This window comes from Pempheris klunzingeri, chromosome 7 (genome assembly GCF_042242105.1).
Source record: "Pempheris klunzingeri isolate RE-2024b chromosome 7, fPemKlu1.hap1, whole genome shotgun sequence".
Taxonomy (NCBI): Eukaryota; Metazoa; Chordata; class Actinopteri; order Acropomatiformes; family Pempheridae; genus Pempheris; species Pempheris klunzingeri.
This window is the reverse complement of record NC_092018.1, coordinates 21,486,682-21,506,353: the sequence shown is the minus strand read 5'-3', so window position 1 is coordinate 21,506,353 and position 19,672 is coordinate 21,486,682. Positions and strand designations below refer to the sequence as shown.

The window sequence follows — 19,672 nt, the reverse complement described above, 5'->3', positions numbered from 1 at the left end:
AAGCTGGCGACGCAGGACGGCACCCTGGAGCCGAAAGTCTGTCTCCCTGAGGAGTTAAGGGGGAGATTAGCAAACTCAAAAATGAGAAACGCTTGTGAAGCATGTCTTTGAATGTGTGTAATATACCTGAACTCAGCCAGAGCAGGGATGGCCATGTTGTCCCACAACACAGCAGACACATCCTGCAGCTGCTGAATCCTCCCCTTCCACTCCCCCAGGGTGACATGGCAGGTTGAGAGAAGGGCTGCCTCTGACGGCTCCCATCGACCTCCAGTCTCACTGCTGCTGAGCACACCCAGCATGCAGTGCAAACACACGGCTTTGCTCAGCAAGGCTGGTCCCTGGAAACAACGCTGCCATGAATTAACCCAGCAGGAGATTACTCAGATAACCAGAGCAGGAGATGTTGAAGACCGGAACCATGTTGTCTGCTCCGTGGTGCGGCTTTGGAGCTGGTTGGGTCACAGGTCTTAGTGGGTCCCATTTGAGCCAGAGGTCAGGATCTGAGGTCACACTGCTGATCCACAGGGCAGACAGGGCCTCGGATAGCAGCTCACACCACACAAACTGCAGCTCTTCATCCGGCTGGAGGGCAGAAGAATCACTAGGGGTGTTCTTTATGTTTGTAGCTTTGAGTTTGAGTTTTACATGTAGACATTTTTTTCTTCATCTGACAGCATCGCTGTTCAAATCGCCCTCCCCGTCTCTCCCTCTGTGATCTCTCAGCTCTCCAGTGTGTACTATGCTTCATGTATGGTATATTGATTTCACTCACCCATGAAATAGCCTCTTTATTTAGCTGTTAATCTGGTTCCTGTTTTTTGTAATCTAATGATGCGTTCTTCTTTTTTTTCCTTTCCTTTAGTTTTACTAAAAAATCTCCTCACGACATGTCTTGAGACATCTTAAAATATTCTGCTTTGAATAATAATTTGTGTCTGATATGATATCACATATTATTTCATTCTTAAATGATGTCTCTCTCTTCAACCTACGGATACGCCCATAGTGTTATAGTGTTCATTAGAAAAGTGTAACTGCTGGACACAGGAGGTCTTCTGCTTCACTGAAATGTCCATCCTCAGCCTCACAACGGAGACTTTGCATTTCCAAACTCTGTACGTACAACATGTACGGCATGTACAGGCAGTAGCGCAGATGTCTGGAGAGTTCCCGACGTAAGCAGCCTCCTGGTCACTGTATGTCAATAGAAAGAGGTCCAGTCATCAATTGTTTCAAGATCAGTCCTCAAATATTTCGGTTTTGTTGCGATGAAAATAGATTTTTACCTGGGAGAAAGAGCCAGGTGCAGCAGGTCAGTGCTGAGTCGCAGCTGGTTGAGCACAGCGAGTTCCTCCATCAGAGGCCAGAGCTGAGCCCTGCGGCTGAGCTGCTGCAGCTCCTCTCGAGCGAGGCAGACCCCGTCCTCTGGCTCCTCGGCGTCTGACAGGGAGCAGACCTTCAGGAGCCCTCTGGAGGTCATCTGCTGCTGCTGCAGCTCCACGCTGAACACCAACCTCTCCAACACTCATGATGGGAAAAACACAGTGAGACACTCACATTCTGGCCCTTTAACATCACACTCGCCTTGTTTCGCAAGCCAGACCCCCAACACAGACAGAGCTCCCTGGCAGAGGCTTTTCAGCCAAAAAAATCAAGAATATCCAGGTAATCTGCTTTTCACAGTGTAATTGGTGATCAGTTTTAGCAGACTGGTTAAATTGTTATCATATATTCAGCCAGTTGAAAAAAAATCTTAATTGTTTTACTGGAACCCAAAAATATAGCTACCCATATAAAGATAGGCTCTATACCTCAAACCTGAAATCTGAATATAATAACCCTTTTGTGTTAACTGTTGAAGGAAAAATAGTATTCCTATTTAGGCTATATGCAGATTACAGTTACAGACTTAATCATCTTAATCAAGAAGAATTATTTTATTATTTTTATACTGTTACATTTTTTTTCTATTGTTGTAGTTAGTTAATAAAAAAGCATTTTTATTGCCTAAAATCTTTGTGCTGTGGGCTGGGGAGGTACTAAAATAGTACCTGGTACCAGGTACTAGGGCCGGTGGAAACGCTACCTAAAGCGTACCGAGTCGAGTAGGGCCAAGTCGAGCCGGTGGAAACGCGGCAATAATAGTGAAGTTGGCGGAGGACACAGCAGTAGCGGGACGCATCACCAACAACAACGAGTCCGCGTACAGAGAGGAGGTGGAGCACCTGGTGGGTCGGTGCAGAGAAACCAACCTGTGCACGAAGGAGAAGAAAACCAAGGAGATGGTGGTGAACTTCAGGAGGGACAGACGACCCCTCGGAGGAGCAGCTGTGGAAGTGGTCTCCAGCTTCAGGTACCTGGGGGTCCATCTGACCGAGGACCTCACCTGGAGCCGCAACACCTCCCTCTGGTCAGGACCTCAGGAGCCCAACAACTCTCTTCACCAACATGACACCAGAAGCCAGCATGGTGTAAAATATGTACACATTTTATTAGCATACAAGTTTTAGATTAATACAACGTTACATTCAACTTAAAAAAAAAAACAAGACCATGGCAAAGTTCAATGAACCGACCTGCAGATAAATAAAGTATGAGCTAAATCATTCATGAAACCTCATTTACATGATTTAGATAGTTGATCTTTTAGCTAGGGCATCCAAAATCTTTCCTTGTACATGTACTTGTTTCATAATTGCACATTAGCTGTACTACAGTGTACTCAGCCTTTGTTAAGGTTTCAATAACATTATATCAGATGTCTTTAGCAATAAGTGAGCAAAGCCAAGACTTCACAGGTAAGGCGCGGCCACACCAGAAAGTGCTACAGGAAAATGAATCCTTAGATCAGACTGGAACGGGGGGGGTAACACGTTCACATTTGTGCCATCGACTCCTGTCTCACTACTCTTTTGTGGAGCAGTCACTACGTTCACACGACGTTCGAGAGAAGTTGATTGTACGATGCAGCTAATTGGCCGAGACAGCGTCCTCCACTTTGAACATCGGCATCGTCAAGATGGCTTGCTATTGGTCACCAACACAAATTTGAGGGTGAAATTCATCAGTGTTGAACTGACCCAAAACATTAGGACTGGTTTAACCATGAGCAAATCCACAAACAGCAGCAATCCCGTTGGAATGAAGTGAAACCTCGGTGAAATCCTGCTCGCTGTAAATCCTGGTGTGACCGGGCCTTTAGACTTCAACAAAGGCAACATTCAAAGCCATTACAGGCACTGTCACTAACAAGAGCACTTTGAATACTTCGGTCAAAGGTAATCTCACAATATACGAATACACACTTATTAGCCAAAATAAGCGGGGGTCAAAAATCAGCAGTACTCCCCAAACACTATGCATGGCACAGGTTACACAAAGAAGAAGACGAGCTGTAGTTCTAGCATTGCCAACATTACATGCTAAATACAGAGAGAGCACGAGGTTTGGTTCTCTTAAATCAATGGCATACGTTTGACTGGAATGTTTGGATCCTGATAAAGTTGAGCTGTTTTTAATCTCAAGGTAAAACACTACAAGGAAACATGCAGGAGAGATTAGAAAGTACCAAGCACAACACATGGAACAAGATGAAGCAAAGTCAGAGGTGTGGCACATGCAGCAAATCACACTAATAACTAGACTTCTCTGTTTTGGGGGGGGGGGGTGACTTCTTCCTGACTCTTTGGCCAGGACGGTCACTTACAGCATGTTGTATGGCTGAGCTCCAAAGTCCTTCAGAAAAACACATTACCCTGTGTGTTGGCTTCATTAAAACGAGTGTCCAAAAAAGAAAGGAGTATACAAAAGCTCACAAACACGACTAATACAAAGTTTAGAATAAAGTAGAATTACTAACTGCTAGAAGAATGAGTTAGTCAGTCTGTTTTCCAACCAAAGACCGTGGCCCTGATCGGTGAACGATGATGAAAGAACAGCTTGAGGTATGAAATCTCTCACTTGGTCACAGAGGATGCTCAGAATGGGACACACACAATAGTCGGTGGGATGGGACAGATTGTAGAGACGCAGTTTTAAGGGTGCGGGTGGGCTGGGTGGTCCTCAGGGAGGTGGGCACTGGTGCTGGGCCGCTGCAGACCTTGTAGCTCCGCTCTGCCAAACAGCTGCTGCACAAACAGACACATTCGTTAGTGTCACAACACTGAGAGCATTAAATAAACCCTGACTCACAGCAGGGAAAGCACGAGTGTAACTAATTACAACCACGACGTGTCCATTCGTGGGGGGGAGCCACGGCAGGAACCAGCATGCACTGCGACGGTGGCTCACCTAAAGTACAACCTTGACAATGTTATTCAGGACAGAACAAACTCACCCACTGGCTGATGGTTTTTGCTGATGTCAGTGATTCCACTCCAACTAACAAATCAGCTGTTTTTAGCTCTTCAATTCTCATTTCACCATCAACTGCTTTCAGAATCAGAATCAGAATTCCTTTAATAATCCCCAGGGGGAAATTGCTTTTTGTTACACAAAGCTCCAAAAGAATAAGAATAAACTTCAAACACAAAAGTAATAATAATGATAATAATAATAATAATGATACAAATAATACCACTACTACTAATAATAATACAAATAATACCACTACTAATAATAATATATAACATGTACATTCAGAGTGAGGAGATGTATTATATAATACTAATAATACTACTACCACTACTACTACTACCAACAATAACATATAACAACATGTACACTCAGAGTGAGGAGCTGTACTATATTATTATAATAATAATAGTAATGATTTCTAGTGACGTTGAAAACCCTTTCATGCAGAGAGGTGGCCTTGAAAACACCGGACACATCTGAAAACACTCAGTGGTATCAAACATGTAGCATCTCCTAGTTACACTTTAGCGTGACATATAAAATGTCTGCTGCGACTCCAGCGGTTCATCCACCGATCAGAAGAGTGGCGGTTTGATCCCGACTCCTGAATGAATGGCTGAATGCAGAATGCGAGCGCTCTAGAGAGCCGCTGGTACTAGTACGAGACACAAATGTTCTCGGGGTGGCACTACAAAAGTGACGCATTTCAATGAAATATGGGCCTGTACAGAATATTCTAGGTGGGTGAGGAAAGTGATGATGGACACCCTGTATGCATTCATGGTGTCCGACACTGCCTCTGACACTTAATATTCTCTTGTGTGTGCAGCCTAATTCACAGGTCTGTTGGTGTAATGCGGTCAGGCGGTGAGTTTGTACGTAGAGCCGAACGACACGTTATCAGCAGCAGAACGCCTTGTGGACGAGACTCTGCGCCAGTGAAAGCTCAGCAGTCAGGAGCTGCTCGGGCCAAGTCTGGTTTTTCTACGCTGCAGTCATCCCACTGGAGGCCGATCCATCACGCTGTTCAGCCCCTTCGTCCTGGAGGCTCCCAGTCAGACAAACAGCCCTGCTTTAAGCCAGCTGGGCTCTCAGCCACGGGGGGAGGGGGGGGATCTTGATAGATTCGTGATGAGGCTCCATACCGGCATGGCTTTTATTATGGCCAAGAAGAAGTCAACACTTCTTCTTTTGTTTGGTTTTATTCATTTTTAAGTATAAAAATTAAAGAAGCGAAGGAATGAAAACAAAATGAATAACAAGCTGCAAATAAATATGTAAGTCTGGCGGCCAGTTCAAAGTGTTGACCCCAGATTTACTCTCCTCAGAGCACTCAATCAATCCTAACTTATCCACCCATAGGACACGTCACACTTCACTAATCAGTATTTTCTATGACATGGAGAAAACCACAGCGTGTGATGTAAAAGGGCTTTGTAGTGAGTTCCCTTCAACTCCTTTTTCAGCATCATTTCATTTCAAGTTTTTCCAGCATCTTCCAGCTCATTATTTTGGTTTTCTGGCCTACAACTTTATGCTGAAACTGTTTTGCTACAAACTTGCATTCGCTCCAAATCCGAGCTGCCGCACCCTGTTTGTCTGTTCTGGGCTACTGTAGAAACATGGCGATGCAACATGGCGGACTCATGGCGTGGAAGAGGAGCCGCTCCATGTGTGGACAGAACGGCTCGTTCTCAGCTGTGGAAAACACCATTAGACGTTAGAAGCAGGTGCTTACACACTCCTGAACATCATTCTGAATGTTACATTGTCCCTGAGGGACAAAAATCCCATGAGCATCTTAGTACGTATACATATTGACATATTAGCATCTTTTTGGAAGCAAACTGCCTACTTACGAATCCACAGATATGGCCATAAATGTGAACTCTTTAGCAGCTACAGCCTCCGTTATGCTACCGGCTGGTTGTCCACCAGCAGCGCTTGGTGCTGGACAGGCGGCCTCGCGCACCCTCGGTTGCTTTGTGGCTGAAAAGAGCCGATGAAGGTGAACTAAAACGGTAAAGTTGCAGGACTTGAAATCAAAATAATGAGCTGAAAGATGTTAAAACCCTCCACGGAGCAGAGGGGGACAGCAGGGTCTGGTGATGTGGCCCCACTCGTGTGACCCACGGTTCCGTAGAAACACTGTCTGTCATCAATGCTCACAGAAAAGCACAGTTCTGATCTTTGGGTAGACCGACGTTGGTGTGACTATCAGTCTGGCCTGGAGGAGACAGCCGACGGCCCCTGACAGGATAAAGAGGCTTACGGATGTTCTGTATGTGTGGTTTATCCTGCCTTTGACTATGGCAAGGCTCCAATGCACTCTTCTCTCAACAGCTACTTAGAAAAGTCCTGGGTTTACATTCCTCAATCGGACATGAACATATAACGAGGCACTCAGCAGGAATTTCAAACGAGAAGATTAATCCCTGTGTGCATTTGTGTAGTAGTGGGGCAACGGTTTATCCATCCACAGGAGTCGGTGGTCTCAAGCGTGTGGCCAAACACAACATTCCCCATAGGTAAAATATTTATGGGGTATGTCTCCCTCTGTCTGATGCTACAGTGCAGACTGGGCCCTGGCCAGCCTCTAACCAAACTTCTTTTCAGTATGCTGTGGGCTCAGCACGCCCCAGGATGACACCGTGAAAAGGAGCTTCCCATCTACACAAGAGGAAAAGAAGGGCTTTACTGTAACAGAGTTTGAAACAATTTATGAGATGAGATGTACTCCTTCGGGCAAAGTCCACTGCGCGTCTGCCAAGGTCAAAGATTTGCAGATATAAAGATATGAAAGCCATCTGTGTTTGACGGTCGCGCTGTGCCGTCTCAGAATAGCATTCAGAGCAAACAGAGTGCACTGTGGGATAGTCAATAACTGCTATGGAATGCTAACTGTTGGGAATGCTCTTAATGAAACTGATTCTAAAAGAGGGCGAACGGGGAAGACAGTGATTTCTTTGTTGGAAAACATAATCGGTTGCGCGCACTCACATTTTAGTCATGACTTGCTGCAATGATTCCAGTGTCATCAAAGTTAAGGATGAGAGGGAAGACAGGAACAGAGCACTGATGTTTGGTGACACTGAATACATTTTACCAGATGAAACCGCTTGAAAAATCTACTGTTTGAGTTCAAGCGAACTTATTCAATGCCCTGCATATGTGTGTGTGTGTGTGAGAATATCTGCCACCGCCCAAAACATCTCTTGTTCAGCAGCTGATTTAGCTGTTTGACCTGCTGCACTAGTGCGAATGAGGAACACCTGGAGCTCTGTCTGTCTGTAATGTTATCCGACATCCTCAGTTCTTAGAAGAAAGAGATTTACGGACTAAACTCATCTACAATCCAGAGAGAGTTAGACAAGAAGCAGCAACCAGACAGCTGGGACAAACTGTGGAAACAGGCAGGCAGCAGGCGGACGTTTATAGCAAGGGGAGTTAAAGCTACAGATTCAGTCACATTAACAATATAGAAGGGCTTTTAAAACACAAATCCAACAAGAATCTCCCCCTGGGCTGAGCAAGGCTTTCAAACTGAGGCCGTGAAACTCGGGGATATGACACGAACGTGGTAGCAGCCAGCAGAGTAAACAAGGAAATGGGCTATTTTAACTGAAATGTGATAATTGTTTGATTACAGCCACTTACAGACGTGGAACTGCAGCGAGTGTGCTGTTGTGCTGAAAGGTCACTTAATCACTTCATGGGTTCAGCGGCCCGGTTTGGCTCGGCCGTGTGCTGTAGACAGCGGCGCTCCAACAGACCTCCACGTGTCATGAAGTCATGAACACAGCTATCCTGCACGTGCTCCAGGAGACCGTCCTCCTGGCTGTGAAGCAGTTCGCCACATTCACTCGCAGATGAAGAGGCTTTCAACTGTCATGTGGGATTTTCTTTGAATTCAGAGGAGCCACTGTCTACGAGAGCTGCAGCGCACATGATGAGCGAACGCCCCTTTCCTTTGCAATACTTACCAAATGTTAAGAGGAGAATGTGTTTCGTATTCAAAATGTAGCATCAGATCTATTCTAGTGAGTGAGCGTAAGCCCATGTTGTACAAGGAGTGTTAATGATGAGACTCACCGGCAGCTTTTATCTTGTCAGGCTTCTGTCCTCAAAGATGGTGACTTCAATCTGAACAGGACTCAGTCAAGGACAAGCATCTGAAGCAAGGCTGGGTTCATTTTACATTCAACTGACATCGTAGGGCTGCTGCTGCTGCATGCCGCAGCCCTGTAAAGCCTAAGAGTGTTGGCACAAGACAAGGTTTCTTGTCAGGTGTGGTACGTCTGGACACTGGAAGCTCTTCTATGGAGGCGTGGGTACGTCTGTGGTGACAGCAAGTGATCCCACTGTGGAAACCCACTGCGCTGCCCGCTCCTGGAACCTCATGGCTCTGCACTATCCCATGACAGGCATTAGGACACAGAGCGGCTAACGTGCGCACTCACCGTGAAACAAAGGGAGACCTGGAATCTCACGCGGGGCAGCGGCTAACAACGCACGAACCTCGTCCTCAACTGTCACAACAGAGGCGTGTCATTAGAAGTACCTGTGCCAATCATATAAGCCTCCCGACAGATGTAGGGGGCGCTAGCATTGCATTAAAACAGACACAACTTGTTTGAATTTAAAAAGGAGCCCCACCCGTACCAAATTAGCAAAACATCAGCTTCTGTTTAGCATGAGGAGGACCCACACTCAGACCGAAGTATTAAACGCTCCGATCACTAGACAGTGCTGACACCATCATTGTGCTTCCCTTTTTCCAGTGTCAATGTTCAGCACTGCCGCGCCAAAGGCAGCACAGCAGCCCGACAGTGGCAGAGAAATAATCCAGATCACTGTCAACCATATAAAAATCACAGGCAGGGGCGCAGCAAAGCTCAGCTGGGAACCATTTCAGTCATATTTTGTTATCCCTAACCTCCCATTGCAGCCCAGTTACAATTAATTGTAACTGCTCCCCCCACACAAACTGTGCAGCCAGGATGTTGGTGCACCCACTGATTTTCTGCAGATGCAATGGATTACATAGTAACTTTAATCTGCCGTTTTCACAGGCTATCCGCACACAGCGCTGGATTTCCTGTGAGCTGCCCAGACTGCTGCTTTCCTTTTTTCATCCAGCAGTTCCTCACAAAGGCGTGGTGGCCTGTAAATCACTACATCTATTAGGTCACTGGGAAAGCTTCTTCTTTTACTTAAAGCTGTGGTGTGATTACATTTTCTGATTTCAGACTATGTTCAACAACTTAAAGTCATTATTCAAATTACTGGAGCAAATTCTTGCATAACAAGATAGTCTAACTGTACTCTACGACTGATAAGTCACCTCAGACCCCACAGAGGTGGATCAAACAAACTGCAAACCTTTGTTCTGTTTGCACTTTGCTGTAACTGCTGGGCCTTCCATTCCAGCAGACAGCGAAGGGTAGGATACGACTCGAAGGCCTCTCTCGATGGGATCGGTGAGCAGGAGGCCCCGTGGTGCGTAGATCTTGTCATTCTGCTCCTGAATGTACTTTGCAATCTTCTTCAAAACCTAAAAGAGCACAGCAATCACATCTGAAACATTTCTCATGGATAGTAAACCACGGGTGCACAGACATCGTTTCTTTACACACAACACAACACAAGTTGTCATTTATTGTCCAACGAATTATCAGCGAATCAACTTACAGCATGTTTTCAGCTCGCCTCTTGTTGGCTTTAACCCCATATTGTTCTGTTTGTGTTCTGCCCTCTATTGTAAGCTGTGATGACCTTTAATTACATAAGAAATATCCTAAAAACAAATCATGCCTTCACAGAAAAATCAGGTTTGACATAAAAAAAAGTTGGAAATGACTCATCTTTGTTCACATTTAGCTTAGCTGGGGAAAAGCTGCAGGCCTGCACAGTGGGAGAATCCTGACATCATTTGGCTCCAGTGTAATGGGCCCATCCACCCTGTGTCATTCGTTAAGTCATGACGTTCTCCTATAAATGAACGAATGTTTCTTTTTTGCTACTGCGTTTCACTCCATTTGTCTGCTTGAAGCCCACTAGTGAAATTCATCAAAGAAAGAGATGAGTCAATGTTTCCACTTTTAAAGACTCGCCCTCTTGTATTTGTCAATCACTGACAACAAATGTAACACTATATGACGTAATAAAACCACATTCAGGTGGTCGTTTTTTGTGAATACTGTTCCCTCCCAGGATGTGTTAATGTATGGTTAGATTATTATATTGGACTAGTAGACTTGTCCAAATTAAATTAGGGCTGTGCCATATTCTATCGTTCACGATGATTATGGTAAATGGACTGTACTTGTGTGGCTCCCTTCTTGTCCTTTGGCTCAAAGCTCTGTACCACTACATTCATGTTCACCCATTCACACACCATTCATGCACTGACGGCAGGGGGACCCTCATTGGTCAGAGGCTAACATTCACACACTTGCTGAAAGCCCAGATTCAGGAGCACTTCGGAGTCAGTATCTTGCCCAAGGATATGTCCTCTGATTGGTCGGTATCAGTCTGTATAAAGAAGTGTCGGTGTCGTCTGGGTAATGTTATTAGGAAGCACTCTATTAATTTCCACTGTTATGCAGATGATACCTAATTATACTTATCAATAAAGCCAGATGAACCCAATCAGTTGACTAAACTCCAAGTATGCTTAAGGACATAAAGTCCTGGATGACCAGCAACTTTCTGCTGCTAAACTCAGTTATTCTGCTCTTTCTAACAATATAACTGCTCTGGGTGGCATTACTCTGGCCTCCAGCTCCACTGTGAGGAATCTGGGAGTCTTATTAGATCAGGATTTGTCCTTTAACTCCCACATTAAACAGATTTCTAGAACTGCCTTTTTCCATCTCCGTAATATTGTTAAAATCAGGCCCATCCTGTCTATAGATGATGCAGAAAAATTAGTCCATGCATTTGTCACTTCTAGGTTGGACTATTTCTGTTCCTTATTATCAGGCTGCCCCAATAAGTCGTTAAAGTCTCTCCAGCTGGTCCAGAACGCTGCTGCTCGTGTTCTGATGAGAACTAAGAGAAGAGACCACATTTCTCCTGTACTGGCTTCTCTTCACTGGCTTCCAGTCAAATCTAGAATAGAGTTTAAAATCCTTCTCCTCTCTTACAAGGTTCTTAATGTTCAGGCTCCATCAAATCTTAAAGAACTCATAGTACCGTACTACCCCACTAGAGCACTGTGCTCCCAGAATGCAGGCCTACTGGTGGTTCCTAAAGTCCTCTAAAGCAGTGATGGAGCCAGAGCTTTCAGCTATCAGGCTCCTCTCCTGTGGAACCTCCTTCCAGTTTGGGTTCGGGGGGCAGACACCCCCTCTACATTTAAGAGTAGACTAAAAACCTTCCTTTTTGATAAAGCCTATAGTTTAGGGCTGGCTCAGGTCTTGGACCAGCCCCTAGTTGTGCTGCTATAGGCTTAGACTGCCGGGGGACTCCCATGATGCACTGGGCTCCTCTCTCCTCCTCTTCCCCTCCATCCTGATGCTTCATGTCTCTTTAATGTCTGTTACTAACTTGGAACTTGGTCTGTCTCTCTGTCATCTCTCTCATGAATTGCCTCTGTATGAATAAAGTCTGATTGATTGATTGATTTGGACAACAGGTACAGGGATATCTAAGCTAGTGACCTGGTAACCTGCTCTAATCAACACTGTCTTCTAGCTGTGTGATGGTGATCAATGAGGTTGTAGTTTAAATGTTTGTGACATCACAGAAGTAAAAACTCCTTTGCTGGATATAACTAACATCAGTCAGCAGATACTAAAGTTACATTTTTTGATTTGTGATCACATTTGTGATGTGCGACAGTCATTGTATGACATTATTTTATTGCTATGCATAAAGCCCCCCCCTTAACTCTAGGTGATCCACCCTCATTTTGGATGTTACCAAAACAGTACTGAGATTCAATGCCTAGCCCCACTCATAGTCTCACCTTCTCATAGTGAGTCTCCATGCACAGGAAGACGGTGTACGCCGTGAGGCAGGCCAGGCAGCCTTCAATATATGACTGGCTTCCCAGCTTCTCTGCTTCAGCATACAAGTTATTCAGTGTCCGTACCGTCTCCTCAAACTGCTGTTTGTCGATCTGAAAGACACGGAAACACGAAGAAAGACCAAAGGGTGAAAATCATTAGACGAGGCACGCAGCCAGGTGTGTGTTTGGACAGCAGTGTGAGAGCTTTGTGCCTCTGTTGGGATATTGGAGTGGAAACTGGTCTTATTAGCCCCCAATCGTTTTCTCCCATTCTTTCCATCTCTAGATAAATGAGGGGCTGAATTTTCTTGGACTGGTCAAGCATCAAGGGAGAGCTGGGCCTCCTTCCCACACTGGAAACACCTCCTGAAATGATTAGGATGTCTTGGCCATATGCTCTGTGAATGTTTTCACTTAATAACTGACAGGTAGGGTTGGGCCAACGGATCAACATTGTGATTTGAAAGCCGCCATTGGCGCACTGCCAAATACTAATACCCACCCCCCCAAGTGACAAAGCAGGAACCCAGGCACCCAGAATAAGATAAACATGTCTCCACAGACAGCTTCTGGGATACAAAATGGCTGATAATCACGCCAGCGTTTCTCAACAACTCCTAAAATGAGGGCTTGCTGCAGTAAAGACTGATGGAGAGTGGAGTTACTGTTTTGCCTGGGGTGTTGACACTAGTCTCATGATGGTGTCCAGAATGGATCTGAAGATCTCTGCGATTCTGAGGGTAAAGGAAGGAGCCTCCAGACCAGATGAGGGGCCAGGCAGGGACCTCCCGAGCCTCTGTAAACCCTCCAATGTTCTGCTCCCTTGTGTCCAAGGAATGCAGCGACAAGCTCCAACACATCAGTGGTCTTAGGCATGTCTGGTGCCCACCATTGACAGCCTTTGTTCTCCTTCTAATTTTCCAATTCAGAGACTGTGATTAAAACCACATTTCACTGCCTGAGCATCTTTCCATTACGTCTGGCGCAGCCAGATTAGCATTCCAAAAATGTTAGATGAGTGCAAGACTGACCGAGGTTTAAAAATTCAATGAGGAAGAGGATATTCTGTTAATTGTAACTGTCACTAAATATAATGTGAACAGAGGAAATAAAGATTAGACACAGGTCAGTGAAAACTGTCAGTTCACAATTAATGAAACTCTCTTGACTGGTTTGGAAAGCTAGCTGCCAAATGCATTTAGAAGACTAAGAGCTTTCCCAATTCTTTGGCACAATTCTGCGAAAGCATTAAAACAGGAAAGGGCTACCAAAAATAATAAATCCCACAGCCTGAGATAATTGTCTGCAAGAATGTGAACTTACTGCATGCAAACTTCTGCAAAACAGGGCCGAGCCGGCATGGCAAAGACGCTGGAGTAAAAAATGTTGGCTGTAAGGAACATGAGGTTTTTTTTTCCCAACATTATGTTCTGCAAACATGTCACCAAGTGACATAAAGACTGTCCTAAAAATGGAAGCCACTAAACAGCTTGGCGTTATACTGCATATTCCACAAACTGAGCAAAACATTAAAATACATGTGGGAAGAAGTTTTTATGATGGGGGCTTAGCTTTTACCTCCCAGAGGAGAAGCGTTTGTCCAGCCAGTGTGTGTGCGTGTGTGTATGTGTGTATGTGTGTGTGTGTGCACTGAATCCCAGCGGAAAACATGGGAGACCACCCAATCAAGAGGGAAGTGCCATTAAACCACCAGAGAGTGGGTTAAGTGTTGTCAAGCTGCTCTTTTCATGTGGTGCATGCCTTTCAAAACTGAAGCTTTCCGTCCTGCAAACTCTGAAGTGTTTGGCTGGCGGCGAGGCTGCTCTGTCCCTGTGACCTGCTCCTCCACATCATTACCCATGCCTGCTCTTTACCCACTTCCACTGCGGTTCGCATTAGGACAAAGTCCAGCACGGCTCCTTTGGACAAGTGGCTGACAGTATTTTTCACATGTGGTTTCTGATATGGCTGCTGGCCATCATTTCAGCAGTGTTGTGCTTCTTACAGAACACTGAGTGAACGACAGCATTTGATAAACATCTATATCTTAAGCAGCCATTGCAATCATTTTATTATGTCATTTTTCATAATGAAAATGACAATAACCTGGTTCACAGCGGGCTGTCTGAACTGAAAGCACAGCACAGACACCGATCACAGCAAAAGGCCTGAGTCTTCACATGAGTTTCCAAAGATGGTGATGGATGACACTGTGTCTGGTCCACAGACAGGAGAAAGCCATTCATGGGACAGCACCAAAGCTTGTGCAGAGGAGGTCTTTGTAAAGACTTTTTAAACAGGTGCTACGTGGTTACTGTGTGCATTCACTGGTGTCAGAAAGCTAAGATTAAAGACACCCAGAAGAAGGAGAGCAATGACCCACATTATAAAACCACATAAAGAAGAAATGTGGAAATATTTAAGAACTCACTCACTATAATAACTGACTTAAGATGTGCTCATGACCCCCGGAGATAAACTTTGGAGATAACACAAAATCCAAAATGCCTCTCACCTTCTTCCTGTCAAAAATACGTTACCTCCTCTTTGGCTGGACTTTTTTTTGTTTCACACTCACCTCATTTAAAAGTTCTTCGTAATGTGATTCAGGATGACCCTGACGTAGGCCACAAGCAACATGTAGGTCTGATAATCCAGTTGTTCCTCATGTGTGTGTGTGTGTGTGTGTGTGTGTGTGTGTGTATTGTCACACATGACAATACATGTCAATAGCGACAGGGGTATGGCTGTGCGATACACCAAATTCATTCACATAATTCAAATTTTGGTTTTGAAAAAAAGAAAGGACAGCACACTGATCGGTGGGCTCCGTCTGTGTGTGTTGATGAAAAATGTACTTGTCCAGGGGACAGTGTGCGAACAGTGAGCAGACGGTTCCGCTGCATCTCCACTGAAATGGGTCAAAGGCACTCAAAGAGCAGAGAAATAGAACTTATCTCTCTGCTTTGGTCGTATCACCCAGCCCTGCTCAGTCCGGACACCAGCATCAATTCATCCACAAGATGAGACAGAGGCCACCACTTCACCACTCGAACACATTAGGTATGCCTGAACAAGCCATCATGAAGAACACGCTGAAGAGGTGTATCCTACCCTGGTCTCCAACTCGGAGGGGAACTTGGTTTGGAACTGACACACAGTGCCGTTGGTGTAGTCTCTCTGAATGAAGACTTTGGCAGTGATGGCTGCCTGTTGCCTCATGTCCTGCAAGCTGTGAGTCTGTGAAAACAGGACATTACAACTGAGACATGACCCCGACCGACACAAAAACATGCGTATAATGGGATTTCTTTCATTTCTGTCGAAAAACACCTTTGACTACCACAAAAGATGTGTCATTTATATACGCAGATGTGTTTTGGCTTCACAGCGGCTTTGCACTTTATTAAATTGACAACATTTTAAGTCAGACCTACAGATGAATGTTAAACGTGCTGAACACGTACAGCCGCATGTCATCATTCAACCGCTGGCTGTGGAGCTGGTGCCCAGCAAACAATGAGGGCTTCATAGATTACTGGCAGTCTTTCTGGGGAAGACCTGGTCTGATTAGAAGAGAAATTTGGCTTTGATTTGAGTTTATTAGTCCTAAAACTTGACAATCCAGAGCTGAGACCAGGAGGCAGAGCTTCTTCCTCCATTAGAACAGTCACCCACCAACATCCCATACAGACTGTGTCCTTCCCCCTCAGATCATTCAGATATATAAAGTCTAACAGAGGATCCTGGAGAAAGCAGCAGCCAATCAGCTGTGTAATTTGTCACTTCCAGGTTGGATTATTTCTGTTCCTTATTCTCAGGCTGCCCCAATAAATCGTTAAAGTCTCTCCAGCTGGTCCAGAACGCTGCTGCTCGTGTTCTGATGAGAACTAAGAGAAGAGACCATATTTCTCCTGGACTGGCTTCTCTTCACTGGCTTCCAGTCAAATCCAGAGTGGACTAAAAACCTTCCTTAGTGATAAGGCATATAGTTCAGGGCTGGATCAGGTATTGGAGCCTATGCTGCTATAGGCTCAGACTGCCGGGGGACTCCCATGATGCACTGGGCTCCTCTCTCCTCCTCTTCCTCTCCATCCTGATGCTTCATGTCTCTTTAATGTCTGTTACTAACTTGCTATCTTCCCCGGAGCCTTTCTGTGCTTTTCTCATCTCTCAGGTTCCTGTGGATCCTGGTCCTGGTTCTCCTGCTGTGGTTCTCTGGTTCCTGTGGATCCTGGTCCTGGTTCTCCTGCTGTGGTTCTCTGGTTCCTGAGGATCCTGGTCCTGGTTCTCCTGCTGTGGATCGTCAGCCACCAACACTTTTTACTGATATTAGTCCTGTTATTATTACTCACATATTAACTATTGTCATTGTTACCATAACCAGAATAACTATTAGTCACATTCCTATTGTCAGTAATATAGTTGCTGTTTGTTTTCTCTCTCTCTGATCCCGTTAAAGGGGAGTTGATCCTTAATGAAAAAGCTGCCTTGAGAGACTGCTGCTGTATAAATAAAGATTGGAGGGTTGAATAACCTCCACACCGGGTTCGTCTTGTCGGCTGTACTGAGCTTGTGTTGACTACCAAAGGTGACGGAGTCCAGTCATCAGTCATCCTCCTCCTCCTCCTCCTCTCCTCTCCTCCTCTCCTCCTCCTCCTCCTCCTGACTACCATGTTTGGGTGTCAGGGGGTCACAGTAGCCGCAGCCCCCTCCCTCCGTGCCCCTGGGGGAGCCGTGTGTGTCCGCTGGCCCAGCGGTGACTGTGTGTGAGGCTGTAGGAGCACTGAGCTCTCTGGTTAGCAGTGACGTGAACAGTTACTACTAGTTAGCTAGCACAGGCGGCTAACCGCTTTTCTACCAGACCCCCCCCCCCAGACATCATCACCAGAGATCCAAACCACTGTCAGCTTACCTCTGCCATGTTGGACCCGATCTCTGTTTATCTTCCACTAGCAGTTTTTAGCAAGTACGACGAAATAAGCATTCCGGTGGGAACAGTAGTGCATAACAAAGGTTCCGCTTGTATGTTCAAACCAGAGGGATTTGGTTGCTCGTGTTCCAGGCGTCCTCCCCCAGTACAAAGTCACGTGTGGCTGTCGGTCTCTGTGTGTTCATTGACTGGCAACCAGTCCAGCAATTCACATATGGAGTTACTTCCAGTGTAGTAATAATATAAGAAAATGCAATGGTGTGTGGCTTCAAATGCTGCATGATTGTACATCATCTATATATCTATACGAGAGTCCTGATCACTGTGATGGCTTTCATCTCATCTGCAATCATAACAACTCCTGCCAGTGTCACAGGTTTGCATGTCAATCCAAGTTTAAGGCGCAGATATTAAGGAACACCAGTGGTGGTCTGGAAGACAGGAAAAGCACAGGGCTCACTCTGGGTTTCCACAAGAGCATCAAGCTGTCAAACCCAAGAGAGGCACATGCTCCCGGCCGTGTTCACGTTAGATGCGTATTTGAGTTAAAGTCCGTCTTTTAAAAAGAGCTCTGGACTGGACTGGACTGGACTGGACACAAACGGGCCCACACGTCTGTGAAAATAGAGCACACGTCAGAATCTTGTATGACTGTAATGTTGCTTTACTCCTCTAAAAATGATGTGTTCTAATGAGGCATCAGCAGAAACACTGCAGTATTAGACGGGAGAACAAGCCCGTGGACAAGTTGCCAGGGACCTGCATGGCGAGGCTCGAGTCTGGCTTTCAGGGGGTAACTGGTCAGTCTGTATAAATGAATCCAAAATCCAAGTATTGCTGCTGCATTGGTCCTGTTTGGCCTCCTCCTCTGTTGATGGACCACTAATGAGCACCATTTGGGCCCTGCATTTACAGCACATACTGGTTAATAGCCCACAACAATGGTTTTACTGCTGCTCTCGACGCTCCTGCTCCAGTGAGGAAACACTACGCATCCTCCCTAGATGACCACTGCTGTCCCCCCCCATCCCCCTCCCTCACAGAGAGAAACCACAGCTGGACCACTCGGCCCATGACAGGCTGCTCCTGGAGGGACTGTGTGTGTGTGTGTGTGTGTAGTAACACTGAGGGCTCAGTGCTTGATTCCGGTGGCGCTCTCACAGAGTGACGTGGACTCACAGTGGCCCCCCCCCCAGCATCACTGTAAACACTGGGGGCAGAGATTGGCCTCACACTGTCACTGTTTGAAGCGCCTGTGTTGAACTATAAGTGCTCACGTCTTGATAGAAGTCGTTAAAAGCAGCTCCCCGCTGACCAACATAAAAACGCTGCTTGCGTGCTGACGCGTCACTAACACAAATAATCCAATAATGTAATGTTACATTTAAAACAACTTGAATATTACACAAAAAATTGAATAAAAAATTACACCCACTCCCTCACTGAGAATCCCAAAATCAATCACGTTTGTTAGTGACGTTTTGAACGCAGCAGTCGTTTTTCATTGTGGTCATGAACCGTTTACTCAACTAAAGGAAGTATATTTCTATACTTCCACCACTGAGCATGTGAAGATCGAGGCCTGCCATGTCCCGGGCAGATCCACACACTGCTTCCTTTTAAAAGGAGAGTTCTAGCCGGTGAGTTCAGCCGGTGGGAAGCAGTGCCATGTTCATGTCCCTGACAGAAAGTCAAAGCTGCCTCGCGTGCCGCTGTGGTGGAACTCTGCCAGCTTTTCTGGTCCTCTCTGGCTGAAAGCAGCGTGTCCTTCAGGTCCAGGTGTCCAGGTCACCGTATGAACGTTACCAGAGCTGCCACATTAGACATTATAGCAGAGATTATTAGTAGCAGTATTAGTATTTAGAGGCTTTCAAACCATGACTCACTGTGCCACTTATGTTGATTTGATCAACAAGAAATAATAGAAATGTAGATACAGGAATACATAAGTCGCGGAATATTATAATTATTATATATATATATATAATTATTATAATTATTTTATGTTTTTTTTTATTTATTTATGTATTACTATTGTTTTAGATTGAACCACCTATGTCATTAACATGTAGAACTATAAAGACTTCAGAACACATCATTTGAAGAACATGTCCTCTTGTCTGTGCTTACCCCAGCAGGTACTCATTTCTATTTCCTGATGAAGGCATTTCCATCCTCGACAGTCCTCCTCCTCTGCTGAGCACCTGCCCACGTAATTATTTAGTCACGTTGTCCTCCTATCATCCATCAGCACCCACATGAGCCACCACGTAACAGGCATTTCTTCAAAGCTGAGCATGAACTCACACAGAGAGGAATTTGCTGTATTTCATGGCCGAATGCATCTGTCCCACATGGTTTCCATG

The 19,672-nt window shown here is 45.5% G+C and overlaps 1 protein-coding gene across 2 annotated transcripts; it reads right to left on the bottom strand.

Annotated features, from left to right (window-relative positions):
- Positions 1 to 2,561: 2,561 nt before the first annotated feature.
- On the bottom strand, positions 2,562 to 17,337 carry LOC139203870 (golgin subfamily A member 7-like). Of its 2 annotated transcripts, none has more exons than XM_070833766.1 (6): positions 17,289 to 17,337; positions 15,488 to 15,613; positions 12,332 to 12,484; positions 9,812 to 9,913; positions 8,452 to 8,502; positions 2,562 to 4,130 (listed from the first exon to the last, which is right to left on the bottom strand). In XM_070833766.1, the coding sequence occupies exons 1-5, from the start codon at positions 17,295 to 17,297 to the stop codon at positions 8,461 to 8,463; spliced, it is 432 nt and encodes a 143-aa protein (XP_070689867.1). In that variant the 5' UTR covers positions 17,298 to 17,337; the 3' UTR covers positions 2,562 to 4,130; positions 8,452 to 8,460. The 2 variants fall into 2 exon arrangements, with proteins under 2 accessions (XP_070689867.1, XP_070689868.1); XM_070833767.1 differs by having other exon boundaries at positions 2,562 to 4,127.
- Positions 17,338 to 19,672: the final 2,335 nt, after the last annotated feature.